This window comes from Acipenser ruthenus, chromosome 11, assembly GCF_902713425.1.
Source record: "Acipenser ruthenus chromosome 11, fAciRut3.2 maternal haplotype, whole genome shotgun sequence".
Lineage (NCBI taxonomy): Eukaryota > Metazoa > Chordata > Actinopteri > Acipenseriformes > Acipenseridae > Acipenser > Acipenser ruthenus.
In genome coordinates, this window is record NC_081199.1 from 917,996 (window position 1) to 942,325 (window position 24,330).

General features: G+C 42.5%; 2 protein-coding genes across 16 annotated transcripts in view; one reads left to right on the forward strand and one right to left on the reverse strand.

The window, feature by feature from the left end:
* Nucleotides 1-1,519: 1,519 nt before the first annotated feature.
* On the reverse strand, nucleotides 1,520-22,717 carry LOC117426579 (transport and Golgi organization protein 2 homolog). Of its 5 annotated transcripts, none has more exons than XM_034925093.2 (9): nucleotides 22,592-22,717; nucleotides 18,028-18,152; nucleotides 15,640-15,728; nucleotides 13,162-13,281; nucleotides 11,363-11,477; nucleotides 6,638-6,705; nucleotides 5,834-5,981; nucleotides 5,352-5,456; nucleotides 1,520-5,026 (listed from the first exon to the last, which is right to left on the reverse strand). In XM_034925093.2, the coding sequence occupies exons 2-9, from the start codon at nucleotides 18,081-18,083 to the stop codon at nucleotides 4,906-4,908; spliced, it is 822 nt and encodes a 273-aa protein (XP_034780984.1). In that variant the 5' UTR covers nucleotides 18,084-18,152; nucleotides 22,592-22,717; the 3' UTR covers nucleotides 1,520-4,905. The 5 variants fall into 5 exon arrangements, with proteins under 5 accessions (XP_034780984.1, XP_034780981.1, XP_034780982.1 ...); XM_034925090.2 differs by having other exon boundaries at nucleotides 6,638-6,708; XM_034925091.2 differs by having other exon boundaries at nucleotides 6,638-6,708; nucleotides 22,511-22,694.
* Nucleotides 22,718-23,470: 753 nt separating this feature from the next.
* Nucleotides 23,471-24,330, forward strand: part of LOC117426863 (splicing regulator ARVCF-like) — a 110,052-nt gene continuing 109,192 nt past the window's right edge. For 6 of the 11 annotated variants that reach the window (XM_059032746.1, XM_059032755.1, XM_059032743.1 and 3 more), the window contains exon 1: nucleotides 23,472-24,250. The gene's annotated coding sequence lies outside the window, so the exon portion shown is untranslated. Of the gene's footprint in view, nucleotides 24,251-24,330 lie in introns of all 11 variants that reach the window. The other 5 variants (XM_059032740.1, XM_059032747.1, XM_059032744.1 and 2 more) reach the window with 1 other exon arrangement.

The following is a 24,330-nucleotide window of genomic DNA, read 5'->3' on the forward strand; positions in this document are numbered from 1 at the left end:
CATTTAAGGCTGAGCAGTGCGGTCTCCTCTATGCATTTAAGGCTGAGCAGTGCGGTCTCCTCTATGCATTTAAGGCAGAGCAGTGCGGTCTCCTCTATGCATTTAAGGCTGAGCAGTGCGGTCTCCTCTATGCATTTAAGGCAGAGCAGTGCGGTCTCCTCTATGCATTTAAGGCAGAGCAGTGCGGTCTCCTCTATGCATTTAAGGCTGAGCAGTGCGGTCTCCTCTATGCATTTAAGGCAGAGCAGTGCGGTCTCCTCTATGCATTTAAGGCAGAGCAGTGCGGTCTCCTCTATGCATTTAAGGCAGAGCAGTGCGGTCTCCTCTATGCATTTAAGGCTGAGCAGTGCGGTCTCCTCTATGCATTTAAGGCTGAGCAGTGCGGTCTGCACTATGCATTTAAGGCTGAGCAGTGCGGTCTCCTCTATGCATTTAAGGCTGAGCAGTGCGGTCTCCTCTATGCATTTAAGGCTGAGCAGTGCGGTCTCCTCTATGCATCCATGTGGTTTCTTGAAAGCTTTGCACTATTGACAGCATGGTTTTCCAAAGTGGTGCACACTTTGTATTAGAGCTAAAACCTATATAACCCAACACAGCTAGACACTAGTCAATATCCAACTTGTACCTTGACAATGCTGAATCGGTATTTTAAATGCACTACATAGCATGCAGTAAATCCTGGGAATGTATTCCTGCACACTGTCTCACACACAGGGGCTGACAGGGTCTCTGTCAGTCCTACCATTACTGCAAACACATCTCATGCCTTCTGCAGCGATTAATGAGCTCAGAGGCGAACGTAACACAACTGGGTTCAGTGTATTTATTCATTTACAGCATGACAGAGCAACACATACCTGCAAAACCGAAATCATAACCTAATTCAATCTGACTAATATGTGCCAGCCACCACTAATGTGTAGAGCATAAACAGGAGCGGTCGTCCTCCCTTCCTATTCCCTTAGAATATTAGCTGCTGGATACAGTCCTTAAAGTGATTCAACTCCCAGTTACCATGGTGACTGGGTCAGTTTGATTTCAAATTGTTCAGACTCCAATAGGAGAAACAAGAAAAAAACAACAGCCAGACATCTATTGTGCTGGTTTGGACCTTGGCCACATTTATTCAAGAGTGTATAACACGGTGAGCATTATGTACTTTGAAAGGCCGATGTGTTTCTCATGCACATAATGAGTGCAGCGTTTGAAAACAGTCTGTGTGAATTCTATAGAATTAGAGAAGGTTCCCTGCCAAAAACTTTTTAAAAAGCCATAGATGTATTATAACATAGAGACAGAGATAGGAAACATAATGTGGTACAAATATGCACAGTGAAGGGGCTATACAGTGACTGAAGGGGCTATACAGTGACTGAAGGGGCTATACAGTAACTGAAGAGGCTATACAGTGACTGAAGGGGCTATACAGTGACTGATTCAACAATCCTTGGTGAATCAGTGGCTGCCAGGCTGCTGGATAGATCAAGAGGAAGCAGGGAAAGAATAAAATGACCAGACATACACAGAACTGAATGTTTTATTAAGATTATTGTGCTTTCAGGTGCAGTGATAACAACAGACAGTCACGACACCCTGTACTTTACATACTCTCGTTAATATATAATAATAATAATAATAATAATAATAATAATAATAATAATAATAATAATCACCACAGCTTTTGTAAATGCAGAATAGAAAACCAATTAAGAATATAAAACACAGTTAAAACTATTGGCAGTTTTCTATAAATGCTTAAAAAAATATTGTACTTTTACCCACAAGTACTGTACTCAGACCCCTGAACCTGCCAACCTGCAACTCTGGGAGGGAGGGAGGGAGGGAGAAGGGAACTGGCCACTAATCATGACACCCCAACCCACAGAGCACTAACAGTGCTAAGACAGAACCTGTTTTATCTGTAGCATTAGCAGTATGTTTTTCTTTTTACTTAAAAAAAAAAAGCATCACATTTAGTAGTGGGTTGAATACTTTGTGAATCCCTCAAGTCTATAAAAAAAATGGGATTCATAAAACCTCTTTCTTTTAAAAGTGGCTTAAATAACTTTTTCTTCCTATACAAATCTTTCCTTACCATTTGCAAATGTTTCTGCACACCAATACCCACATCAAGGTTCCTTTCTTACTTTCTAATCTAAAAAAAGGACACGTGTCATTTGCAGCGCCCACAGTGGAACCGGAAAAAGTGACTCTTCTCTCTTATGAGCTCAGTGGTATCATGCAGGTGGATGAGCAGTGGCAGGTGAGAGGCATTGTTCTCAAGAAGCTGCTGCAATAAAAACTGACACCAGAGGGCAGTCTCCTAAAATCCTAAAACACAAAGCCCAGTTCTCCCATCACTTTTCAGTCAGTTGATGGAATGCAGTCTTTAAAACATCAGAATTCATCACCTCTTTGCATTAACTTTTTGGGGAGCTGCCATAATTGAATTCGTTTTTGTTGCTAGAGGATTGCATTGGGTAGACAGCAGGATTAATACATCACTGGAGGAGACACTGTGCAGATCGGAGCTTCAGCACCAGGATTAACTGTTTCATCAAGCTGCAATCAGTGATCAAACAGAGTGTAATGCTATTATCCAATGCGTCTTCTCCCAGTTCACAGCATCAACACAGGTAATATGCAGTCTAGTCAATCAGGTGCACACTGAAGCATTAGGCTTGCACAGTGTCTTGGTAAACACTGGTAACCCCCAGAATAAACAGGCTACAGCTTTACAAGTTAAAACCAGAAAACCAAAGAGCAAGAAGCATTCCTGCAATCAACGTCACTGCTGTCTTCAGCAAAAAGTAGTAATTAAGAAGAACTTGCACAATTCATATCCCGAGTCTATTAGTACTGTACTGTGTCCATTCAAGAAGGTGCAATCTTTGCACTAGTGCAATACCTTAGGAAATCTGGGTGAAATGAATGATTTTATTTTACAATCCCAGAATATTAAAGAGATGTATCATCATTATTAAACTAAACGAATCAATATAATATGGTCCTCATCTGGTGCAGTTCTTGTTAATTATGTATGGCTAAATCACTTGATAAAGCTACATTTTATCACCCTTTCCATGAGAAGTGTGTATCTATCACCACTGTGGTGTATACAAATATACATATATATTACACAGTATTTACAACAATGATTTAAAACTAAGCATGAACCACAATTACGCATGCACAGCTAAGATCTGAAAAGAGAAATGAGCTCCGACACGATACAATGTTCCCTAATGGCTGATCAGTCTGTGTTAAACAAACAACAAGGAGATGTGGGGCTTTGAGCAGCAGAGAAAACCATACGCCTGCCTGTAACTATGGCACAAGGGTGACTCCACAATAGCGCTTTTAGTGCAAACACAGAGGCTCAAGCAAAGCTGGTGCTGTTTACAGTACTTCATGATCTTTGAAATGATCAAGCAGCGTCCATACCCACTAGAAAGAGATCAGAGTAAATTGGACCAAAGCAGTACGACACACTTGTTAAGAACACTTCAACAAACAACGCTGCTGCGTCCGTTTTGTTTTAGTAATGCTACTCGCACACACACAGAACCTCTGCACAGGACTGGGAATTAGGAGCTGTGCTCCAATATTACAGTGCTGCTGGGGTGATGAGAGGGCTGCAGTCTAGCAATTACTGCAGATGCAATTTCAGTGCGCAGCCATTCATTTCAAGGAAATTAAAATGCATATGAAAACAAATTAAACATGAATTTCCTAGTCATTCAGCGAGGTTTGAATGCAGGCTTGGCTCACAGATGCTACAAAATGCAATTCCCATTGGAAGTGTGCAGGTGATTTGTAAGGAAGAGTGTAAGAATGCTAAGGGCAGTGCCACCAGGACTGGTATGAACTTCTGTTATTGTTACATTTCAGCTGAGGCAGTGCAAACTGTTCAGCTCTGCTCCAGAATGTGTTTCATCTTTAATCTAAAGAAGGGGTGATAAGAGATGCTGAATCAGGCTGTAGCTGCGCGAAGGTCAGAACTGCACTTAACCTCCGAATGGGAGAAAAGAAGGGAACATTGAAAAATGATGATGGATCAGTTATTCAAGCGACTGACCCCTGGAAATAATACCTACTGCAATGAGCATGAAGCATTTCATACGGGTGCTTTGTTAACATTTGACTGGAGAGGCGTAAACGCAGATTAAAATGTCCGATGTCGTGAGAGGAGCAGTGCAGGGGAAACGAGAAGCTCAACAGAAGGCTGCGAGAACGTCAGGATGCATTTGGCTCCACGTTGAACCACGGGTCTGGAGCGCGCACCCCATTCATCCTCTCCAAGACTCTTAAAGTACTGCCGCTGTGAACACAGTCCACATCATCTTCAGTGACCTGCACTTCACATCACACCCATGTACGGAATCTCAGAGTAGGTCAAGAGTGTTGTGGAGGCAGGTATAGCACTAAACATACAGGGCCACTTTTACAAAGCATTCCTCCCATAGTGGAAGTCCAAGTTTATTGTTGCCCTCTTGTTGGTACTTCCATATGCCAAGTTTAATTGTTTTGCTGTGAACTGGTAAAGTGACCAACTGACTACAGCAACCAGCCTGTGAAACACCTATTACTGAAGGATGAGGAGCACAACACAAAGACCCAGCGACTGGTCTGGCTGACGTACCAAGCTGCTTCTAAGAAAGAAAATTTACAAACGAGAGGAGGCCATTCAGCCCATCTTGCTTTGGTAATCTTAATATCTCTTAATGCTGTAGATTTGAACTGCAGTGTGATGGCAATGCAAAAGAAATCATCTGAAATCCTGCGAGTTTATTTGACATAAAGCTGTTTTTTTTTTTTTTTTTTTTTAAATGAAACAAGTTTTCATTTTCATTCTGAAAAACACGAAAATAAATGTTCCCCAGTCTAAAGGACAACAGCATGGTCTTAATGGAGGAGTCTGAACTGGAAAGAGCTTGTTTTCCACTGGTTCACGTCAGAGTGCAGCATGGTGCGCTCTGTGAAAGAGACGTGCCCTGTTCCATCGATGAGGATAATAGTGTTGGTCCTGCAAGAGACAGAACACAGGGGTTAAAACACAGTGCCATTCCATAACCCACTGTAATGATCTACACAGCGGGGGAAACCATCTCATCCCATCCCATCCCATCCCATTTACCACTGTTTACCCTGGTTTGCGGTTCTTATTAATATGCTTTACCATACCTCGCTATTCTTTACAATGCTTGCCTATGCTTTACCATGCTTTCACTGTGCTTTATTACACTTTGCTGTGCTTTTACTAGGGGACACTTTTATAAGGGTGGCCAGACTAATACAGAGTTCAGGATTCGTGGTTGCTTGTAAATGAAGCAGGAACAACGACCTCTCACCTTGTTCCGTAGCCCTGGCAGCGCACACACACCGCACTGTACTCGCTCAGAATCGGACGGATATAATCCTGACCCTGCTTCTCGATTTCCGGGGCTGGTAATTGTCTGAGAAACAATGCAAATAAAATAATAATCAACATTTACCATCTACAGCGAAGTAAAGATATGAGTAAGTCCATGAAGTTCAAAGCAGGCAGCTGCAGCGCAACTGGTTTCACACTTCCGAGGGTAACATTAAATAATCCAGTTGGTCTCTGTGAAAACCAGACGCTGAAGTGCCAGACACAGTTTTAGAGTAAAATGCTTGAGACTGAGTTAGTCATCCAGTGCTTGATTGTACAGTTCAAATATACGAACAGCAATACAAAGCTGTTACACACCTATAAAGATAATTAATCATTTCAGCAAGTTCGCTTTATCAACTTCAAATCGCCCCACAAGTGTTCCAAATCAACAGCACCCGACGTGGGTTCTAGACTCACGGTTCCTGATTGTTCATGACGTCCAGCAGCTCGTGCACCAGGCTGTCAGGAGCCAGGTTCCGGGACAGCACCTCGGTGAAGAGCTGCTTGCCGTGCTGGAGCTTCTTCCACGGAGTCTCCAGCAAAGAGTTGCTGAGCCCATAAATACCTGCGGGGGGCATCACAACACAATTACACACCGCGTAATTTCAACTGGCCTAAGCTATTATATCATTTCTTACAGATGCATTGTTTTTTATGGTGGTATTCTTGCAGTTGTACTGGTTTGTAACTTCACTTTGGGCTATGCTATTCACACAAACAGTTCCAGCTCATGGGAAATGTATTTCACACAGGTTTCTTTAATTTAAAAATCACTGTTTTCTTCTTGAAACTTCCCCAGTTGTGTTTTTGAAAACTGTATTGCTGTTTATATTTTTTATTAAATATTTCTGGCTCAGCGGCATGACATTTAACTCCCAGCCTCCAAAAGCATCCCTCTGATACTCCGTGCTGAGCATATTGCTTGCTTTTTTTTTTTTTTTTACTTCGTTTTCAAATGGTCATCCCTGTACAATGTTCCTCCGGCAACCAAGTGATCAAATGTTATACATGTAACCCCTTTGGCTTCAGTTTTTCACGCTTTAAAAATGTGCAACTCATTTATTTATTAATCTCTAAGTAAACACGGTCTGAACAGATAACTGTTACATGTTAAATACAGTGGATACAATGCTGAAACTACAGACTGCCAGGTAAAAACACACATACGTATGTAAACACAAGTGGCTGAATCATCTCATAATATTTTATAAAGACACAAACCTGGTTTCAAGGAAATGGGTTCTGGGCCTCCTCTGTTTCCGTAATAACAAAATGTATCTTCTTTCGGCCTGCTTCAAAAAAGACAAAATCTGTGAACATCTCCTAGGAGAAGGATGCTACCAAGCAGCTTCTGATCAAATACTTCAAATCCTTCAAATACTAATGACTGAATGAGGCTTGATTCTCTCAGCTTACTCCAAATCATCACTAGCACAATGCTTACAATTCCAAAACGAGGAGCAAACAACTGACGAGTCCCTGCGGAAAGTCTTCGCTGTTTATACCAGGCTTGGGAACTTTACTGGGTGTGTTTCTCATGTCTGCACAAAATGCCGATCTGGGGCAAACAGCTCTGAGAATGCAGGCCATGTTGTACAAGAGATCGTGCAGTTCTGTGCTCCAGCGTGATTATTCATTCGTCCACACAGTGTCGTGATCTGTAATGTGCGTTGCCTCGGCTTCCTTTGATAGCTGGAAGAAGTTATCACTGTTTGGCTCTGATAGATAAATGTGTAACTGGTCGTTCTGCACCATATCTCTCCTGTTTCATTACTGCAAGGTCCACAGCACATTATTTACGATCGGAGGACAGCCTTACTGTTACTGTGTCTCCATTCAACATTTTAACTCTGTGAACTCATCGAGGGACTAAAGGATTACATTTACTGGAAACTTTATTTTTATTTTGCTGGAACAACTGTAAAATAATAATAATAATAATAATAATAATAATAATAATAATAATAATAATTTTAAATAATTTTTTTCTTCTCAATTGTGATTTCTTTAGTGCATTAAGAAACACAAAGTGCAAGGAACAACACAAGACAGCTCCAAAGCCTCAAGCTGCCCCGACAGTCACGATCACACACTCTCATTACCTGACATTACCGCTTGCTGTTCGCTTCAACGGAACACTAAAGCCAGGTTATTAGTCAGGGGTGAAAGGTGAACAACACCATCAAGGGACAGACTAAGAGCCACTTAGCCACGTCCGCCCAGGATAAAGCTGCAACTGTCTGTGTTGGACTGGGTCAAGGAAGACTACATGACCTCCAGGATCCCAATTCCAATAGGAGAGGCCACAGCAATCACTGGCATGGGCTTTATCGGAGCACAAAGAAATACAATGGAAAACAATAATCAGCTACAATGTAGCTTCAATTTCTCCAAGCGGTTTGTCTTTTTAAAAAGCTTTCCTAAATAAGCAATAGCCGCACACAACAAGAAAGCTGTCCAGTCCATTTTGTGAAAATGTTTCCACTATGTAGGACAGGCGCACGAAAGGGTTTACTATCAAGCGAGGAACGGTACAAACCCTCCTGGTATGAAATGTATGTATACACACAGGAATCAACTCAGGAATTTGTGCCTGTTTGACCTCCACCAATTAGCTACCCTAGAGAACAGCATCTAATGTTTGATCAAAGTCAAAACTGGCTCAGTGGAAGGGTGAAATGTTGCCGACCAATTTTTCCAAAATCTAAATAAACACCACCACCATTCTTTGCGTTGTTTTTTCTTTGTTGGGACTTGAAGACGGCGCATTTTAATCTTGACATGTGGCATTTAAAAGTGTCCCCACTGTTTATTCACTTTGTGCCAGAGGCTGAGACAGGACCCTGTCAATGCAGGCTCCTCAACAGCGTGATTATACAGCTGAGACAGGACCCTGTCAATGCAGGCTCCTCAACAGCGTGATTATACAGCTTAGACAGGACCCTGTCAATGCAGGCTCCTCAACAGCGTGATTATACAGTTGAGACAGGACCCTGTCAATGCAGGCTCCTCAACAGCGTGATTATACAGCTGAGACAGGACCCTGTCAATGCAGGCTCCTCAACAGTGTGATTATACAGCTGAGACAGGACCCTGTCAATGCAGGCTCCTCAACAGCGTGATTATACAGCTGAGACAGGACCCTGTCAATGCAGGCTCCTCAACAGTGTGATTATACAGCTGAGACAGGACCCTGTCAATGCAGGCTCCTCAACAGCGTGATTATACAGCTGAGACAGGACCCTGTCAATGCAGGCTCCTCAACAGCATGATTATACAGCTGAGACAGGACCCTGTCAATGCAGGCTCCTCAACAGCGTGATTATACAGCTGAGACAGGACCCTGTCAATGCAGGCTCCTCAACAGTGTGATTATACAGCTGAGACAGGACCCTGTCAATGCAGGCTCCTCAACAGCGTGATTATACAGCTGAGACAGGACCCTGTCAATGCAGGCTCCTCAACAGTGTGATTATACAGCTGAGACAGGACCCTGTCAATGCAGGCTCCTCAACAGCGTGATTATACAGCTGAGACAGGACCCTGTCAATGCAGGCTCCTCAACAGCGTGATTATACAGCTGAGACAGGACCCTGTCAATGCAGGCTCCTCAACAGCGTGATTATACAGCTGAGACAGGACCCTGTCAATGCAGGCTCCTCAACAGCGTGATTATACAGCTGAGACAGGACCCTGTCAATGCAGGCTCCTCAACAGCGTGATTATACAGCTGAGACAGGACCCTGTCAATGCAGGCTCCTCAACAGCGTGATTATACAGCTGAGACAGGACCCTGTCAATGCAGGCTCCTCAACAGCATGATTATACAGCTGAGACATTACCCTGTCAATGCAGGCTCCTCAACAGCGTGATTATACAGCTGAGACAGGACCCTGTCAATGCAGGCTCCTCAACAGCGTGATTATACAGCTGAGACAGGACCCTGTCAATGCAGGCTCCTCAACAGGGTGATTATACAGCTGAGACAGGACCCTGTCAATGCAGGCTCCTCAACAGCGCGGATGCTGCTGTACTGTAGCTTCACTGCGTTTTATTAGTTACTCCTGCCAGCCAGGCCACTTCTTCAGAGTGCTGTCGGTTAATCTTTTTTCCTATTTCCCTTCAGTGACTTTACATTACTTAGAGGAAAAAAAAAGCAGGACATTTAGCCAGCCATTAAATAATGATTTATTGTAAACGCTGCCAACACCAAAAAGACTGTAGCTGCCAACCCCAATTTCATCTTGCATCTAGCCTACTGAAACACTTCCAGAGAAGGTACAAAGAGAGAACATGCAGGGCGGGCTGCGTTAGCTTCCCCCAGCTCAACTGCCTTGGACCCTGGAGGGACTCTGCACTCTCCCCCCCAAAGGTCCCTCCGACGCAGTTCAGTCAACTTGTCCTTTCAGAGAGATGCCCATCAGGTTTCGAAATACCCCTTCATAGCTTGCATAAGCAGCGATTACTGACGTGCTGGAAATACAACACTGTTTATAACGCTGGGCTCCTCGGAAACGCATGCTGACAGCTTCAAAACGGCTGTGTTTCCCACTAGATCAGTGCCAGCAGGGCATTCCAGCACAGTACACTATAGGTCATCCGCTTGTGTTAAAGGAATTGAGTGGACTGTACGTATACGACATTGATTCAAGTGCATTAAGTGTATGCCTGCCAACTGGACTAGTGCATCACACAGGGGTACACTCGTGCCAGCTGATTCAAGTGCTTTAAAAGTGGGTTTGTCACTGGATGCTAGCAGATCATACCGCATGCTTGCCAGTAGATGCTAATGCACCATCGTAACTATCTGCCATGTAATTCTACTACTGGCACTACCCCAAGGGCCTTACAACAAGGGACAATGTTTAAAGAAGCAGCTATACACATCTCTGCTGTTTAACAACACTGAGCACAGGCATGATTAGTATCTGATTGCAAGCAACACACTTTCATTTTTCTTTCCACTATGCTTCTCCTGGTAGACAAGTTGTGCAGCCTGACTTTGAGATATAATCCCCAGTCATAAATCAAAGTCCACTCAAAGTTAAGGACACGCAAAAAATATGATCTCATCTGCTGGCAAGATGAAACTATTGATTTAAAAAAAAAAAGCTTCTTGTAATTATTATTATTATTATTATTTATTTCTTAGCAGACGCCCTTATCCAGGGCGACTTACAATCGCAAGCAAATACAAATACATTCAAGTGTTACAATATAAGTCATACAATAAGAACAAGAAATACAATAATTCTCAAGTGTGACAAACCACAATTCAATAATACAGCAGATAATAGTGAAAGTTACATCAGGATATGATTAAGTAGTGATAGTTACATCAGGATATGATTAAGTACAAAATACAACAGATTAAACACTTGGGAGATTACAATATTCTGAGGTACAGGATTAAATGCAGTAAAATAGGGGGCAGATAATAACAAAGCCTAACACTATCCAGGCAGGTAAGAAGCTCTATAATGAGGGCCATTTATTAAAAAGATAAACAAATAAATTGCAATGACAATCGCCATTGTTCTCCCTCCCAATCCGCTCCTCTCTGTCAGAATGCATGCATCTTCTCTGTAATGCATGAAGCGCCCAGCAGTCACAGAGCAATGGAGCGCTATCAGCAGTAAATGGAGTCGTGTCGTGGAGATGTACATCACCTTCACAGAGGAATACAAATTGCTTTTTCCTCATGCCAATGCCTCCCTTGAAACGCATGTCCTTCTGTGCTGTAAACACTCTGATAAGCGCATTTTTAGAAGTTCTTTTTATTTCAAAACGTCGTCCACAGGGGTTAGGGCAAGCAGCCCCACGACCTCTGCGTCCAACAAACAAACAAACAATAAACCCCCATTGCCTGCTGAACTTGGGCTAAAGAGGCTGTGCTGGGAGTGGAATCAAGACCTTGGCATTCATTCACATTTAGGGAATACTCACTTGAAATCTGCTGTTATCAAGTTAAAGCCATTGTACAAGTGCCCTTCAGAAGAGACTTTCTTCAGGTAAGAGAAGCTGTCCAGGCTCTCAGTCAGGAAGTTTGAAACCAGACTGCCTAGGTAAAAAATAAATAAATACATTCAAATATTATTATTATTATTATTATTATTTAAAGCAAAAGGTTTTACGAGCCAGGCTGCTTTCACCAACACAAAACCAGTCTTCACAGAACATTGGAGGAGTCAATTAAAAGGAATTAATCACAACGGAGCAGGAAATGAGTGCATGGCAGCTTTCCTGTTGAAAACAGTGGCTTATGTATGGCCAGTCACACAAGAGACTGACCTCTCCCTCCTAGCCTGGCCTTAGAACTTCATGAAGCATGAGAAGCACAGAGCATGGACTCACGCCAAAGCTACCAGCCGCCCCTGAGTTTATCCAGCTGTGAACCCACACCTCCTTTAACATGTGAGGCCAGCAAGGCTGACTTACTCCCACCATGGAAGGAAGAGCCACTGAAAGGCTTTCAACGTGTGAAGGCCACACCTCTACTTAAATCATACTGGTCAGCTTTCGCTGGGTACAGCCAGATGTTCACCTCCCCAAGTGTCTGGGGTAGGTCAGCTTAGGGCAAGCTGGTCATTTCAGCTGCACGTAGTTACTCTGCCACTGCACATCCACACGTGTAAAAGCAGGGTAACAGAAACTCAGCACAACATTCTGAGCGAGGCTGGGGGCTGGTAAACACACAAGCACAAAATAGCAGCTTGCATTAGACTTTTTATCAAAAGGAAAAACTGCAATATTTAAATGTTATGGTTATGCTATTTACAGATAATTGTATGCTTGCTCGTATACCCTTTCTCCCCAGGTCCTCCGATCAGCTCTGTAAGCAGCCTAACTAAAGCACTAAGCCCATTAGGAGAAAACATTACCTGCTCATATTGTTTTAAACACTGTGATCATTCCTAAGCCATTGACATCCTTTTGCTTGCACTAAAACGTGTTTCTCTTTTACTTTTTCTTGTTGGCTATAACTGCTGGCAACCAGCCAACAGGTTTCCAAGTTACTTATCATTGACAAAGGGCCTGCACTCCCGCGAGGCTAGAAAGCAAATATCTGCACACTTGCCTTTTAAAACATGCTGCCATCACGTACCTCCAGAAAGGCATGTTGCTTCAGGGCGTTTCATATCTGTGAGACGCAGCTGAAGAACGGCTGCCAGCGAGATGCAGTCGAGCATCTGTTTGCAGGCAGCAAATACAGACACAGTAGGGGTTTGAAACAGAAGTGCGTTTAATTCGCTTTTCAGACAGAGGCAACAGGGGAAAACCATTCAAATGAGCCTCTGACCTTGTAATTTAATGTGGTCTGCAGAGTGACGGGGAATGTGGGTAAGACAGGCTGTATTGTTGCCATGCTGTACTGCCCAGCCACATTAAAAACATGTTGTTTGCAGGTTCAGAGCGAGTTTACTCAAAGGGTAAGGATCCTCAATGGACTTTATTCTAGTCATTTATTAGGCTCTCTTTATCTTTGTATGACGTCTGCAGTCACTCTGACTGGTCCCTGTTGAATTACTGAAATCCTGCATGAAGTCTGTGATTAGGGTGCTAGACCAGCTGAAGTGTCTTTATATTAGTGCCGTCAGCACCATCTAGTAAACCCCAATTCTGAATTGAGCTTCCTATTGCTGGGAATACAGACTAGATGAAACACAACTCGGCTGATCTATGGCTGTGGCTTCTGAACTCTGGTTTTGGGCAAGCTGGAGAAGCAGCCGAGTGGCGGTTCTTACCTCTCCCCTGGGCGTCAGTGTTGATCTTGGGTTCTAGATAGTTTGTTAGAGCAGCGAGCTTCCCTCGCTTACTGATTCCCAGCCAGGTCCCTCCTTCCTTCCCCTCCTCCATGTCCAGCCCTGCAGGGGGGATAATATGTGGCTTTACTGCTTCCATCTGCCTTTACAAGAGCATTCCTGCTTTCACAAGTTACTGGACGGATGGGTCAGGTTATTCACATGTACATTATGAATGTACAAGCCCATGTACAGACCGGTCAAAATACTGCAAGCCTGTATCCTCATTAAAACAAATAAATAGTGTGTGTGTGTGTGTGTGTGTGTCCAGTGAGTGCATGTAGTCAGTTTTTATGGTTCACTAGGTGTCTATGACTAAAATATAGCCAACCGACTACAAAACAGAAAAAAGAGAGTTTATCTTCTAGTGAATCTGCAGTGGGCGCTACACTCCCCTTCTTTGATGCGTGCCTCTCTCTCAGACTGTTCGGTGATCAGAGCTTTCTGACAAGGGGAGAAACAAGGGGAATGCAATCTCTAAACCTTTCTAATAAACTCAAAGCTATGCAATGTGGAGTGCTGAGGGGGCTTGTGGTTCCTGGAGCACCTGAAAAACACATCTTGCCTCTCCTGAAGCAGAAACACAGCAGCAAAACAAAGAGACAAGATGATCTCCCAGCCCTGAGGGCGAGCAGTAACGCAAGGTTCACAGAAGCAGCCTTCACTCTCTGCGCCTGCACTAAAAATAAATCAAAACATCACAACGCATTGACTCTGTGCAGAAGCAGCAGTAGTGCGGGTCTCTGTCATCTCTGAGTGCTAATACGGTACGCTCCTAAAGTTAACAAATAAACATGTCACAAAAGAAAAAAAATGTACGCTGGGAAACATCACTGTGAGTCACATGTTCGCTGACCCTCTCCTGGTTGACCAAAGGCAACATGATTGCAGAAGCATGTTTTTAACTGAATGCTCAGCGAGTCTGGCACACTGTGTCACTGTTCACAAGAAATGGACTGGAAGCTCCACCGCCACGTATAAATGACTTCAGTTCAGCTGCAATCAGTCGACAAAAGGGGGCTCTGTTCCTAGCGGTCCTCCTGCTGCTTGATCCTCATAACAGGACTGCTATTTCTGGAGCCAATGTCTTTACAGAGTACGATTCACCAAGATGGGAAAGGACATTACAGGCCTGGGCTCAGAGCTAGAACTGCACATCCAGTTCTGTACTATTTCTATACACATGAGATCCCCTCCACTCGTCCCACAGTCGCACAAGGAGTGATCTATCCTTGCCTTTGGCAATAAACTTGGCCATCAATGCATTAAAGACAACTTTTCACAAAAAAAAAAAAAATCAACTATTGATGAAGAACAATTAGCACCTGTGTGTTTCTTATAAATAGGGAGCAAAGGACAATCGATTCCTGTATTTAATATGATTGAGAACCAGTGCAAAACAATCAGTCAATTAGAGTTCATTTACTGCAGCTGGCCTCAGAAACATCCCTTCAATGAAGAGCTGTCTGATCGATGGTCAGCAGTAATGAAAAAGGGAAGATGTCTTTCTTTATTTCTTTCTACTCTGTGGTCTCAGCGGTAACCTGCACCCCATGGCCTGGAAAGCACTGATTTCACCAAAAAAAAAAAACAATGCAGTACTAAAACAGCTCAGATTCAGTTCAGCCACTCTGTCAACAATGAGATTGTAATTTACCATGCCACTGGATATATTCAAAGCATCCAGCAAAAAAATGACACAGAAAAACTGAATTGCGTGGTTTGGAGGTTTATATCAAAATGTTGCAGATAATAACTTCACAATGCAAAATGAACAAGGGACATCACTAATCATGTCTCTCAAGAGGTGCTCCATATAAAACATCCTCTGTCGATAGCAGTTGTGAGTGGCAGACCAGAGCTGTATCTGACCCTATAGTAAAAAAAAATAAAAACTACTACAGCATGCTGTCAAACAAGAAGCAGCCAGCACCTCCACTACAGTGTACAAGTGTGGAGTAACTCCTGGTGCTTTTACACCCCAACGCGTCTGTGAAATAAGGAAAACCTTGATACTTCTCTACATCACAATAAACCACCAAGAATTCAGAACATTACACACTTGTGTTTAACATCACGCGGTACGGACAAGAGCCAGGGTTAAAGGGTACGTAAGGACCTTTTTATTTTATTGTGTCACATGTTCCCGTGTGTTGCTACAACTGTTTACATAACGTGTGTGTACTGTTTTAATTATTATTATTTTTTTTTTACATTTGACCACTTTTTTTAAACTTTTAAATTGCATTCCCTGCCTCAAGATGGCTTCACATGTACCCGCATGGACCTCTCAGAACTACATTTCCCATCATCCTCCTTCTCACTGGTAAATCCATCTCAGTTACATATGTGAGCAGGAGGATGATATATATACCCACATTTCATTACCAGTGCATTTCTAAGGATCAGACATGCCCTTACCACTGAGGATCTCATTGCCATTCCCCCAGAAATCTGCTATCTTGGATGGCCTGTGATAGAATTCATCTCTATTGGCTGCCAAGATGAGCCTGAAAGACAAAACAAGAAACAAACAAAAAAATAAAAATCCTAATAAAAACAAATTTCATAGCTCATCACCCTCCTTTTCTCCCAAAGGCTGAACAAATAAACGACGGTCTTAAAGCTGTAAAAAAAAAAAAAAAAAAAAAATTTAACAGCGAGAGGGACCTTTTACTAAATCATTCTCGTTACACTTTCTGATTTCTGTGTTCTGAATTTTTAGCCACGTTGTCTATCTAATCTTTCTCACAGGACTCATAATAAAGGCCTTTTGTGTGCCAACTTGAAGCTGACGCAGCCTTGAGAAGACTTGCATTTGCTCCATTTTATACCCAATACGAGACGTCCTTATAACAGTGCTGCAGAGCCTGCAATGGGGCTGGCTGAGTACTGGAAGGAGGTGGCGGGTTTGTGTCCCAACAGTTAAAACTACCTTCCTTTGGGGAATGCTAACCTATCTAGTAAACACATATCAGGAGTGTAATGTACAATATCAATATTTGAGTGTAGTGTACAATCAACTGGACTGTATGGAAATCATATCATCTGTATTATTTTCAGAAGGATGGCCCTCGTTCAGTCCTGACAACGTAGATACTAGCCAAGGGAGAAGTACTTCCAGTTAGATTTCCAACTCCAGGGATCTTAAAATATAAAAAACGAGAACCATTTTAAACATTTGTATTTAGGATCTATTGCTTCTGTTACAGTTCATGGTTTTGAATGTACAGTACATGTACCACACATCTTATAAGATACACAATTTTCAATCATGTAGGGTGACTGTGTTCATGATACAAGTTCTTTGTGTTCTGCAGAGCTGTCACTTACAGCATGTAGTGTGACAGTCACGACGCTGACCGACGGAAAGGCTAAAGCAGCTGCCACTACCGTGTTATTAAAGCAAGGGCTACTAATGAGCAATTGACACCAATACAGTGCGCCTCCCCGATCTTACTGCACGCTTGTCACTGATTGGAATGAACTCTGCTGCTGTTGACAGCACACATTCCCCAGCATGTAAAGGAAATGAACGAATCAAAAAAAAAAAACAATTTAATAACACAATTAAACCACTTAACACAGGGTCAGTCAAATACAAATTCAAACAAGCACGCCGACTCTGCGGTGCATATATCCCCACACACTGACAGGTACAAACAGGACTGCCATGTGATGATTCACTGCAGCATTACGGCTTTAGCCTTCATATCGGATTCCCAGGCCTGGGTGCAGAATACATTCCTGTGGCAGGAGTGTGGAAAGGTCTCCCAGTCGCATTGAGATCTTGAGATTGTGCAGGTCAAGCCTCAGATGATTCATGGACAAGAACACGAGCACTGTGGATGGGTGCACCTTGAAAATCACCAGCTAATGAAATGTGCTCGACAGCGCTTTAAAGAGAAATGGAGTGGAAATGTACCCCTCTACCCCACACCTTTCCACGACCCCACTCTGAGGACCCCTCAAACGTTGTAAACAGACACCAAGAACCTGGGGAGATTGAAATGATATTAGAATGCTATTGCCGTCTTTTCCTGCCAGGCCCCCTTTGAGACGCATATCCCAAGGGCTCTGTCCTGGTGAAATAAATACCTCTGAAATGTGAATACTGCAGAGCGAAGCTGAATACGGTTGAGAATACAGCTTTAAAGATATACGGCATACAGAAACTAATCACAGTTATGAAATCAGCAGTGCTCATTACATTGTCAAGATATGCAGGCTCTATATAGAGCTTCCAAAGAGACTCGCATTCAACTGTGGGAAAGGTTAGGAAAATGAGCCTCATAATCTTGCCCGTGACAGGAAAAGCCTTATTAACACAGCCCCCATGAATATGACCATTGAGAAGCAGGAACAGTGCAGCTCTGACCTTCACTGCCTACACTTCTCAGCCCTTGCCACTTGCACAGTTACGTTTTCATTATTATTATTATTTTGTTTGTTCCCTGAAATCGAATTTGTTTTAAGGAATGCAGAGCTTTTCAGCTTGCTGCAACAATGATGTCTGGATGCTTTTGATTTCAATGGCGTTTGGCAACACTGACCAGTAACTCGACAAGTCCCAGAATGCAGGTTAGCCCGATGCACCACTAATGCAAATGCAGCATTTTTGTCGCCATTTATACTTTTGTTTTTGTGACGTGATGCACTTGACACGAATGATCTGCTCAGTGCCCGTTACCATGGAGCTGGAGAGCACTATTGTTTTAGCAAATCAGCACAGAGCTATGGTCATATCAGGGCCAGAAAAGCAAGCAAAATAACAGCATCCTCCATTATTACAGCTTCATAGTACTGTACCTGTACGCATTTTTTGATGCAGGGCGGGGATCGAACTTAAAGAAGATGATACACATGGGGGGTCGCTGGAATGGAGAGCTTCAGATCTCAGTAACAGAGTCACTGCAAGGTCATGCTGGAGGGGTCTGCAAAGAAAAGAAAACAGGGTTAGGACCACCCCCAGATCCATGAAGCTCTCGATCCCAGTCGGGCTTCGGGACCCTGCTGGTAACATGAGGAGGGGCTGATATTATTACAAACACAGGCACCGTCTTCCACTGCTGTGCTGCTGCAGACACTGCCAGCCTTGTTAAGAACTGGGGAGCACATTTTATGTGGAAGAATTACAACTGACCCACACGGACCAGCGGGTTTTGTCAACAGGTATAAATGAACTGCAGCTGCATCTCCCTTAGCCCACTGGCACTGACCAAATTAAACTCATATATTTGAGAGTGCAGACATGGGCACAGTTTAATACTGAGTCTGCCTGTCAAAACCCAGCGGACTCTATTAGGGGGCCATGAAAATGTTACTTGATTCAATGCACTCTAAACGTTAAAACACAAGTTTATTTCCATTGCATTAAATAATATACAGCAATTAAAATGATACCGTGACAAGTGTGGGATGTATTGGTTTAATTAGAGGAAATCTGATATGGTCTGACGCAGTAAATGCACACAGCAGCCCGCATCACTTATTCTATATTATCAAGTGGAAAAGCCAGAGCAACAGTAAGCAATTCAGCTCCTCTCGAGCCCATGAGATTGAATTAAATACAGAAGCAGTAAAAAAAAACAACAAAGGATTTGCCATCACAAATGTGTATGTTCAGAATTGTTTATGGCATCTCACTCAACAATATACAGTATTCCCTATACTATACTACAGTCAGGGTCAATTCCTGTTCTACATTCCAATTCCAAAGAACTTGTCTGAATTCCAAACTGTCATTTTTCTAGGAACTAATTCTGTCCACCCAATAATATGCAACACAACCTAAAACAACCCATAAGCAATCAATCCCTGTAAGGTCATCCAGTGTGCCAGCACTGTACAACAGCACTGAAATCATCTCTTGCATGTCTACTTCAAGCACTTCAATCTTTTTTTTTCACCTCTGATTATCAATTATTAATTCTCTCTGCAAATCCGGCCTATATTGTGCCCTATGGGCAAATCCCAGTTGTCCCTTCCATAGTAAATGTCTGTAATTGACCACAGTTGAATATTTGGCCCAACATCTTAAAGGCAATAACCCCACAGCTTCCGGCCTTATCCCTGTAGTAAATGAACTGCATTCTAGAACACTGAAGTCTATCACAAGATTAAACTGAAACCCTGTTGAAATTCTGAGAACAAAGGTCAGACCAATCATGTTGTATTCCACTAAAAGGTTCTTTGCCTGTCCCCCACTTTCTACTGCGATTCTCTTCCAAGTCCAGAAATGCACAGCATGCTTCACAGAGCTCCGCTTGGACTGCAGTTCCAGTGCTGGCGTGCGTGCTACTGTACTCTGGACAATCTGGAATTCAAATCTCTTAAATCTATTAAGTGACTAAATAGTTTGACTGAAAAAAGAAAGAAAACACTGGGAGCTTGGTCATGCATTCATTGGGTACTGTAAGTAGGTAGGGCTTTTTCAGATTAAAACAGTGCCAAGCAAGCCTTTTTTAATCTTCTTGTTGCCTCATATTTGCTTTAGCAGCATTATCATCATTACCACCCCCCCCCGTCCCCCGTCCCCCGTCACCCGTCCACCGTCCCCCGTCCCCGTCCCCCAATTTTCTTTTGGTTGTATACTTTTTTATACTTCAATTTAAAAGTATTTCCTGTGTGAAAGGTTACACAGCCCGATTATAGCACACCTACAGGAAGTGACCTGACCATGAAACTCAGAAACTTGCATGACGTTGTCCTTCAATTATCTGCATATCCAAACTGAATTATAAAATCAAGCAAAGAACCAAAAATTCTTCAAAACGAAGACCATTGTTAATAAGAGGCAGGAAAACTCATGTGAAACCCTTGGATGAGCTCCCCTTTAACACAGCACAGCACATAACGTCTTGTACTGGTTTCACAAGTGTTACTCACCTTGGCGGCTGTGGCTGATAATCTCGATCACAAGGTGATTGTAATTAGAATATCAAAGAGAGATGACAGAACTGTGTGTAAATGTACTGACGACGTGACGAAAGGAAGGGGAGACCTCGGTGATGGATCAAACGGCAGTGTGAAGATTACTACAGCCACTGTACCTTATCACCTCCGATATCAGACCCCATGCACTTAGTCTCTCCTAAGCTGAATTCAAAATGAATGGCCCCACTAAAGCAAACTGCTTTCGTCTGCTGAAGCTTCGCTGCATCCCAGGCTGTAAATGAATTAATAAAAGGAAAGGAATCAATTAAAACCCTGTGTGTAAAACTCCTCCTATCCGACAGCATGCATCTCTCAGGGTCGCGGCTTTGTAACTGCACCTCAAGCTGCCTTACTTTGTACCCGTTTTAAAAAACAATATTTTAAGATAGAAGGATACAGTTTAGTAGAAATCCACTCAGCAAGGCTACATGATCAAAGGATCAATGTGGTCTTTTGTTTCATTTTGTTTTAATGGAAGTGAATTGGATTTGCAGACTGCTACAGTACCTAGAACTGCTTTGTGGAACTAGCCCCAGTTTCTTACCTCCTACTAGCAATGATCTCTGGTCGTCTCCCTTCAGTTCTGTTGAAGATATCTGACTTCTTTGCTTGTATTTTATCCTTCAATGAGGAACCCGTTATTAGATACCTCAAAGACAGCACTATAGACAGATGAAAAGTTACTAAAGCTTGCTGGTATTTTGCGTCTCAGTTGTGAAATTCACTCCAATGGTCTAGCTGCTATCAGATCATGTGTACTACAGGGGGGTACCAGGCTGCAGTTTAAGTATTTCAACATAAAAAAGCTAAACTCCTAGTGTGTGGCAAGCAGTATCAGAATCTGTGTCAGCTGCTCAACTTTGCTCTTTGTCTACAATGGGCTTCTAGACAGAAACCCTGTGTGGTACAGGAGGTTGTGCATAATAGACTCGTTTTATCAGCTCTTTCACTCTGAGCTCAGCAGTTTTAAAACATACTGTACTCTGCATTGCACTGGTGGAAAAAACAGCCCAACTCTATCCAGCACAAACAACAAAAACACACTCAAAGCTGCAGGGTCTACCATTTATATTTCTGTAAATGCCAGAGTCATCTTCTGATGTCTTTTTACACCACTCTCACATATTGACCCTTCTGTGCACTCAGAAGTTTACACCCCAGTTTGTTTATAGTCTCCAATGGCCAGTTTAGCAGCCGTGTTCCGCGTGACACAAGCATCACTCTGACACTATCCAGACAGTTACCGTATGATTCTACTGTGCCACTGAAAGAGTGTACTGCTAGTAGGAATTATAATAGAATTTAAAAAAGAAAATATTACACGTCCTTGTCCAATGTATATGACCCCTTCCAAAGCACAGTGCTCTATGCTTCTCACATTATACTGACACCTCTGCCATGTCAAGTCCAGTGCCACTTATGAAGAGCAGACCTTGATTACATTGACTGAAAGGTTCATTGGACTGTTTCCCCTATTGCTTTACATGAAGGTATTACACTTGACCTCGCTTTGAGAGTCAGTGTTTAATTGGGCGTTCACACAGAAGACCGCTGATCACCAAGGGCGTGTGAACCCACAGGCACCGACTGCCGCCGACATGACTATCCAATTCTAACGCGTCAAATTTTAACATCGCGTCCAATTCTAACGCGATGTTAAAACTGAACAAATAAGACGTTAAAAATGTCAACCTGTTCTTTAGTTAAAAGAAAGAAAAACAAATCTATAAATAAGACGCAATGCAACAAAACAAAAAGTAAATCATCGGTCTATTGAACAGATCTAACCCGTGAACATCTCCATTCAACACAAATGTTACTCTTTTAATTAAACGGTGCTAGCACTGAAACGCTTTTACTTATATAAAAAGCCTTGCATGTAATGTATTGATGTTTCCTCCGTTTTTGGTGGCACTCCACTCTTTCTAGGTTGTCTTTGTTTAAGTTATAGTGTGGCAGCTGCAGTCAGAAATGTTTTGTGCAGGTACACTGTTTTTACTGATGCCCTAACAAGATGAATGACTGATATTTGCGAGTACGGATGCCAAGGTCACACTCACAGTGACTCAAGTCTGTTTAGGGACACTTTTCAGTAAAGATTGTGGGAGACAGTTGATAATCATCCACAGATGTCTTCCACTCGGTCCAAAACACATTATTTCATCCCAACACATTCCGTCTTAAACACGTACCGTGCTCACGGGAGATTGTTTGCCAACTCAATCAGACATCTTGAACACATGCTAGTGACAATCCCTCCGGCTTCGAGTATAAAATCATAACGCAAAGCGAGCGTATGGTTATGACACTACAGCCTGTCGTATAATTGCACAATACTACACAGCTACACACGCACCTCGCTCCCGGATTGCAGCGCATGTGTGCACCACAGCGTTTCTCTTGATGTATATGAAAGTTTTTTTTTTTTTTTACTCACAGTTATAATAACAAGCTCTTCGCTGGTGAATGCAAATGAAAACACACAAGCGAGCAGCTTGTTTATCAACGTTCCAGTAACGTGCGTTCTCATTGGCTGTGGGGCAAGGGTTCGGACTGGCTCCTTTACTCCCGCCCCCTTGACAAGGGGCGTGTTATCCAGAATGCGCAGTCTCTGTACAGTATAAGGATAAATAACTATAATAACATCACTCATTTACTATGGATTACTGGGGGGCAGTGTAAATCCCTTTGATAAAAGCGTCTGCTAAATAATTACACAATCATAATAATAATAATAATAATAATACAAACTACATCTAAGAAATTAAAATCCTGTGTTTTAATAATCTGACGCAGAAGGCGGAGATTAAGGTTAATTTGACCAATTATAAAACCAGCCTGTGATTGACGTTTTCTTCAGCAAATAATAATTCCGTTATAGACAATTCCACAGTTAGTACATCACGCTCAATTAAAAAATTAAAAATCTGGAATGGCCTTGCTATAGCAGAAATAATTATCAAGGAATACTATAGCAGAAATATTTATCAAACATGATAAGCACAGGGTGTGCAAATAATAATAATAATAATAAATATATATTTAACTTTGTATCCATTTCTGCAGCAGGTGCGACCCGAATGAATGACGCCACAACCCTGATCCACAATGGCATGTGATGCACCCAATGAAAAACACTATGCGCAATTAAACAAATACATTGACTGCAAAAAGACCCAATGGGGAAAAAACTATCTTCCAGACAACCAATAACATTTGGTTGCTAGGGTATATAGTTCGCAGTAGACCAATGGGAGGAAAGGAGGGTTTTCTGTGTGTGTGTTTTTTTTGTTATATAGTTAGAGTCAGATTTATTTTTCTGCTGACAGCAGAAAGGGGGAGGGAGGTAGTCGCTGTTCCTTAAAAAAAATAAAAAAAATAAAAAACAATAACCCCGGTGTCCAGCATTCCTCTTGTTTTGCCGTCTCGCTTTTATTAGCGCGTCTCAAGTCTCATCAGGGCAGCTAGCCTCGGGAGGACTTTGTTTTCATGAAGGAGGAGGCATGGTCCTTCAACTATATAATACATTCAAATCCACAAAGAAGAGAGGAACGGCAGAGAAGATTTTTTTTTTCAGAGCATTTTGGTGCATTTCTAATGCATTGTTTTAAGAAAATAGCTGCAAGCGTAGAATTACATAGAATTACACTGAATTAAAAACCAATTTACTGAGAGAGAGAGAGCGAGAGAGCGTGAGATACAGTTATAGATATTTCCAGCGGTGCTGTAGGTAATTAACTTCATTGCAAGAAGTCAAGTCAGATTTGTTTTTTCTTCTCCTTGCTTGGAAGTTGATTAAATAAATGCATTCAACGGCTGATGCATCTGAAGATGACAGCGTTTGTTGGGACTGAGTGACTAATGTAAAGAAGATCACCGTTTCTGACAGCGTATAAAACAAACAGAACACTACAGCGCCGAGGTAACCAGCCTTGCGTTTGCACGGTACAGAGGAGGGGGTCGAACCAGAGAAAGTGTTTATGCAAACTTAACAAAAGGCTGCAGCTATCGGTCTGTTTGCAGCCTGATTCACAAGCGTTTTATAACCCGCCTTCTGCATCCTGGCAAGAAACGCCTCCAAACGCAGAACACAAAGGTATGAATTCTATATATTTCCATATGCAATCTATATTGTGAACAATGGGTCGTGTGGCTATGCTTCCGATGTTGTCATGG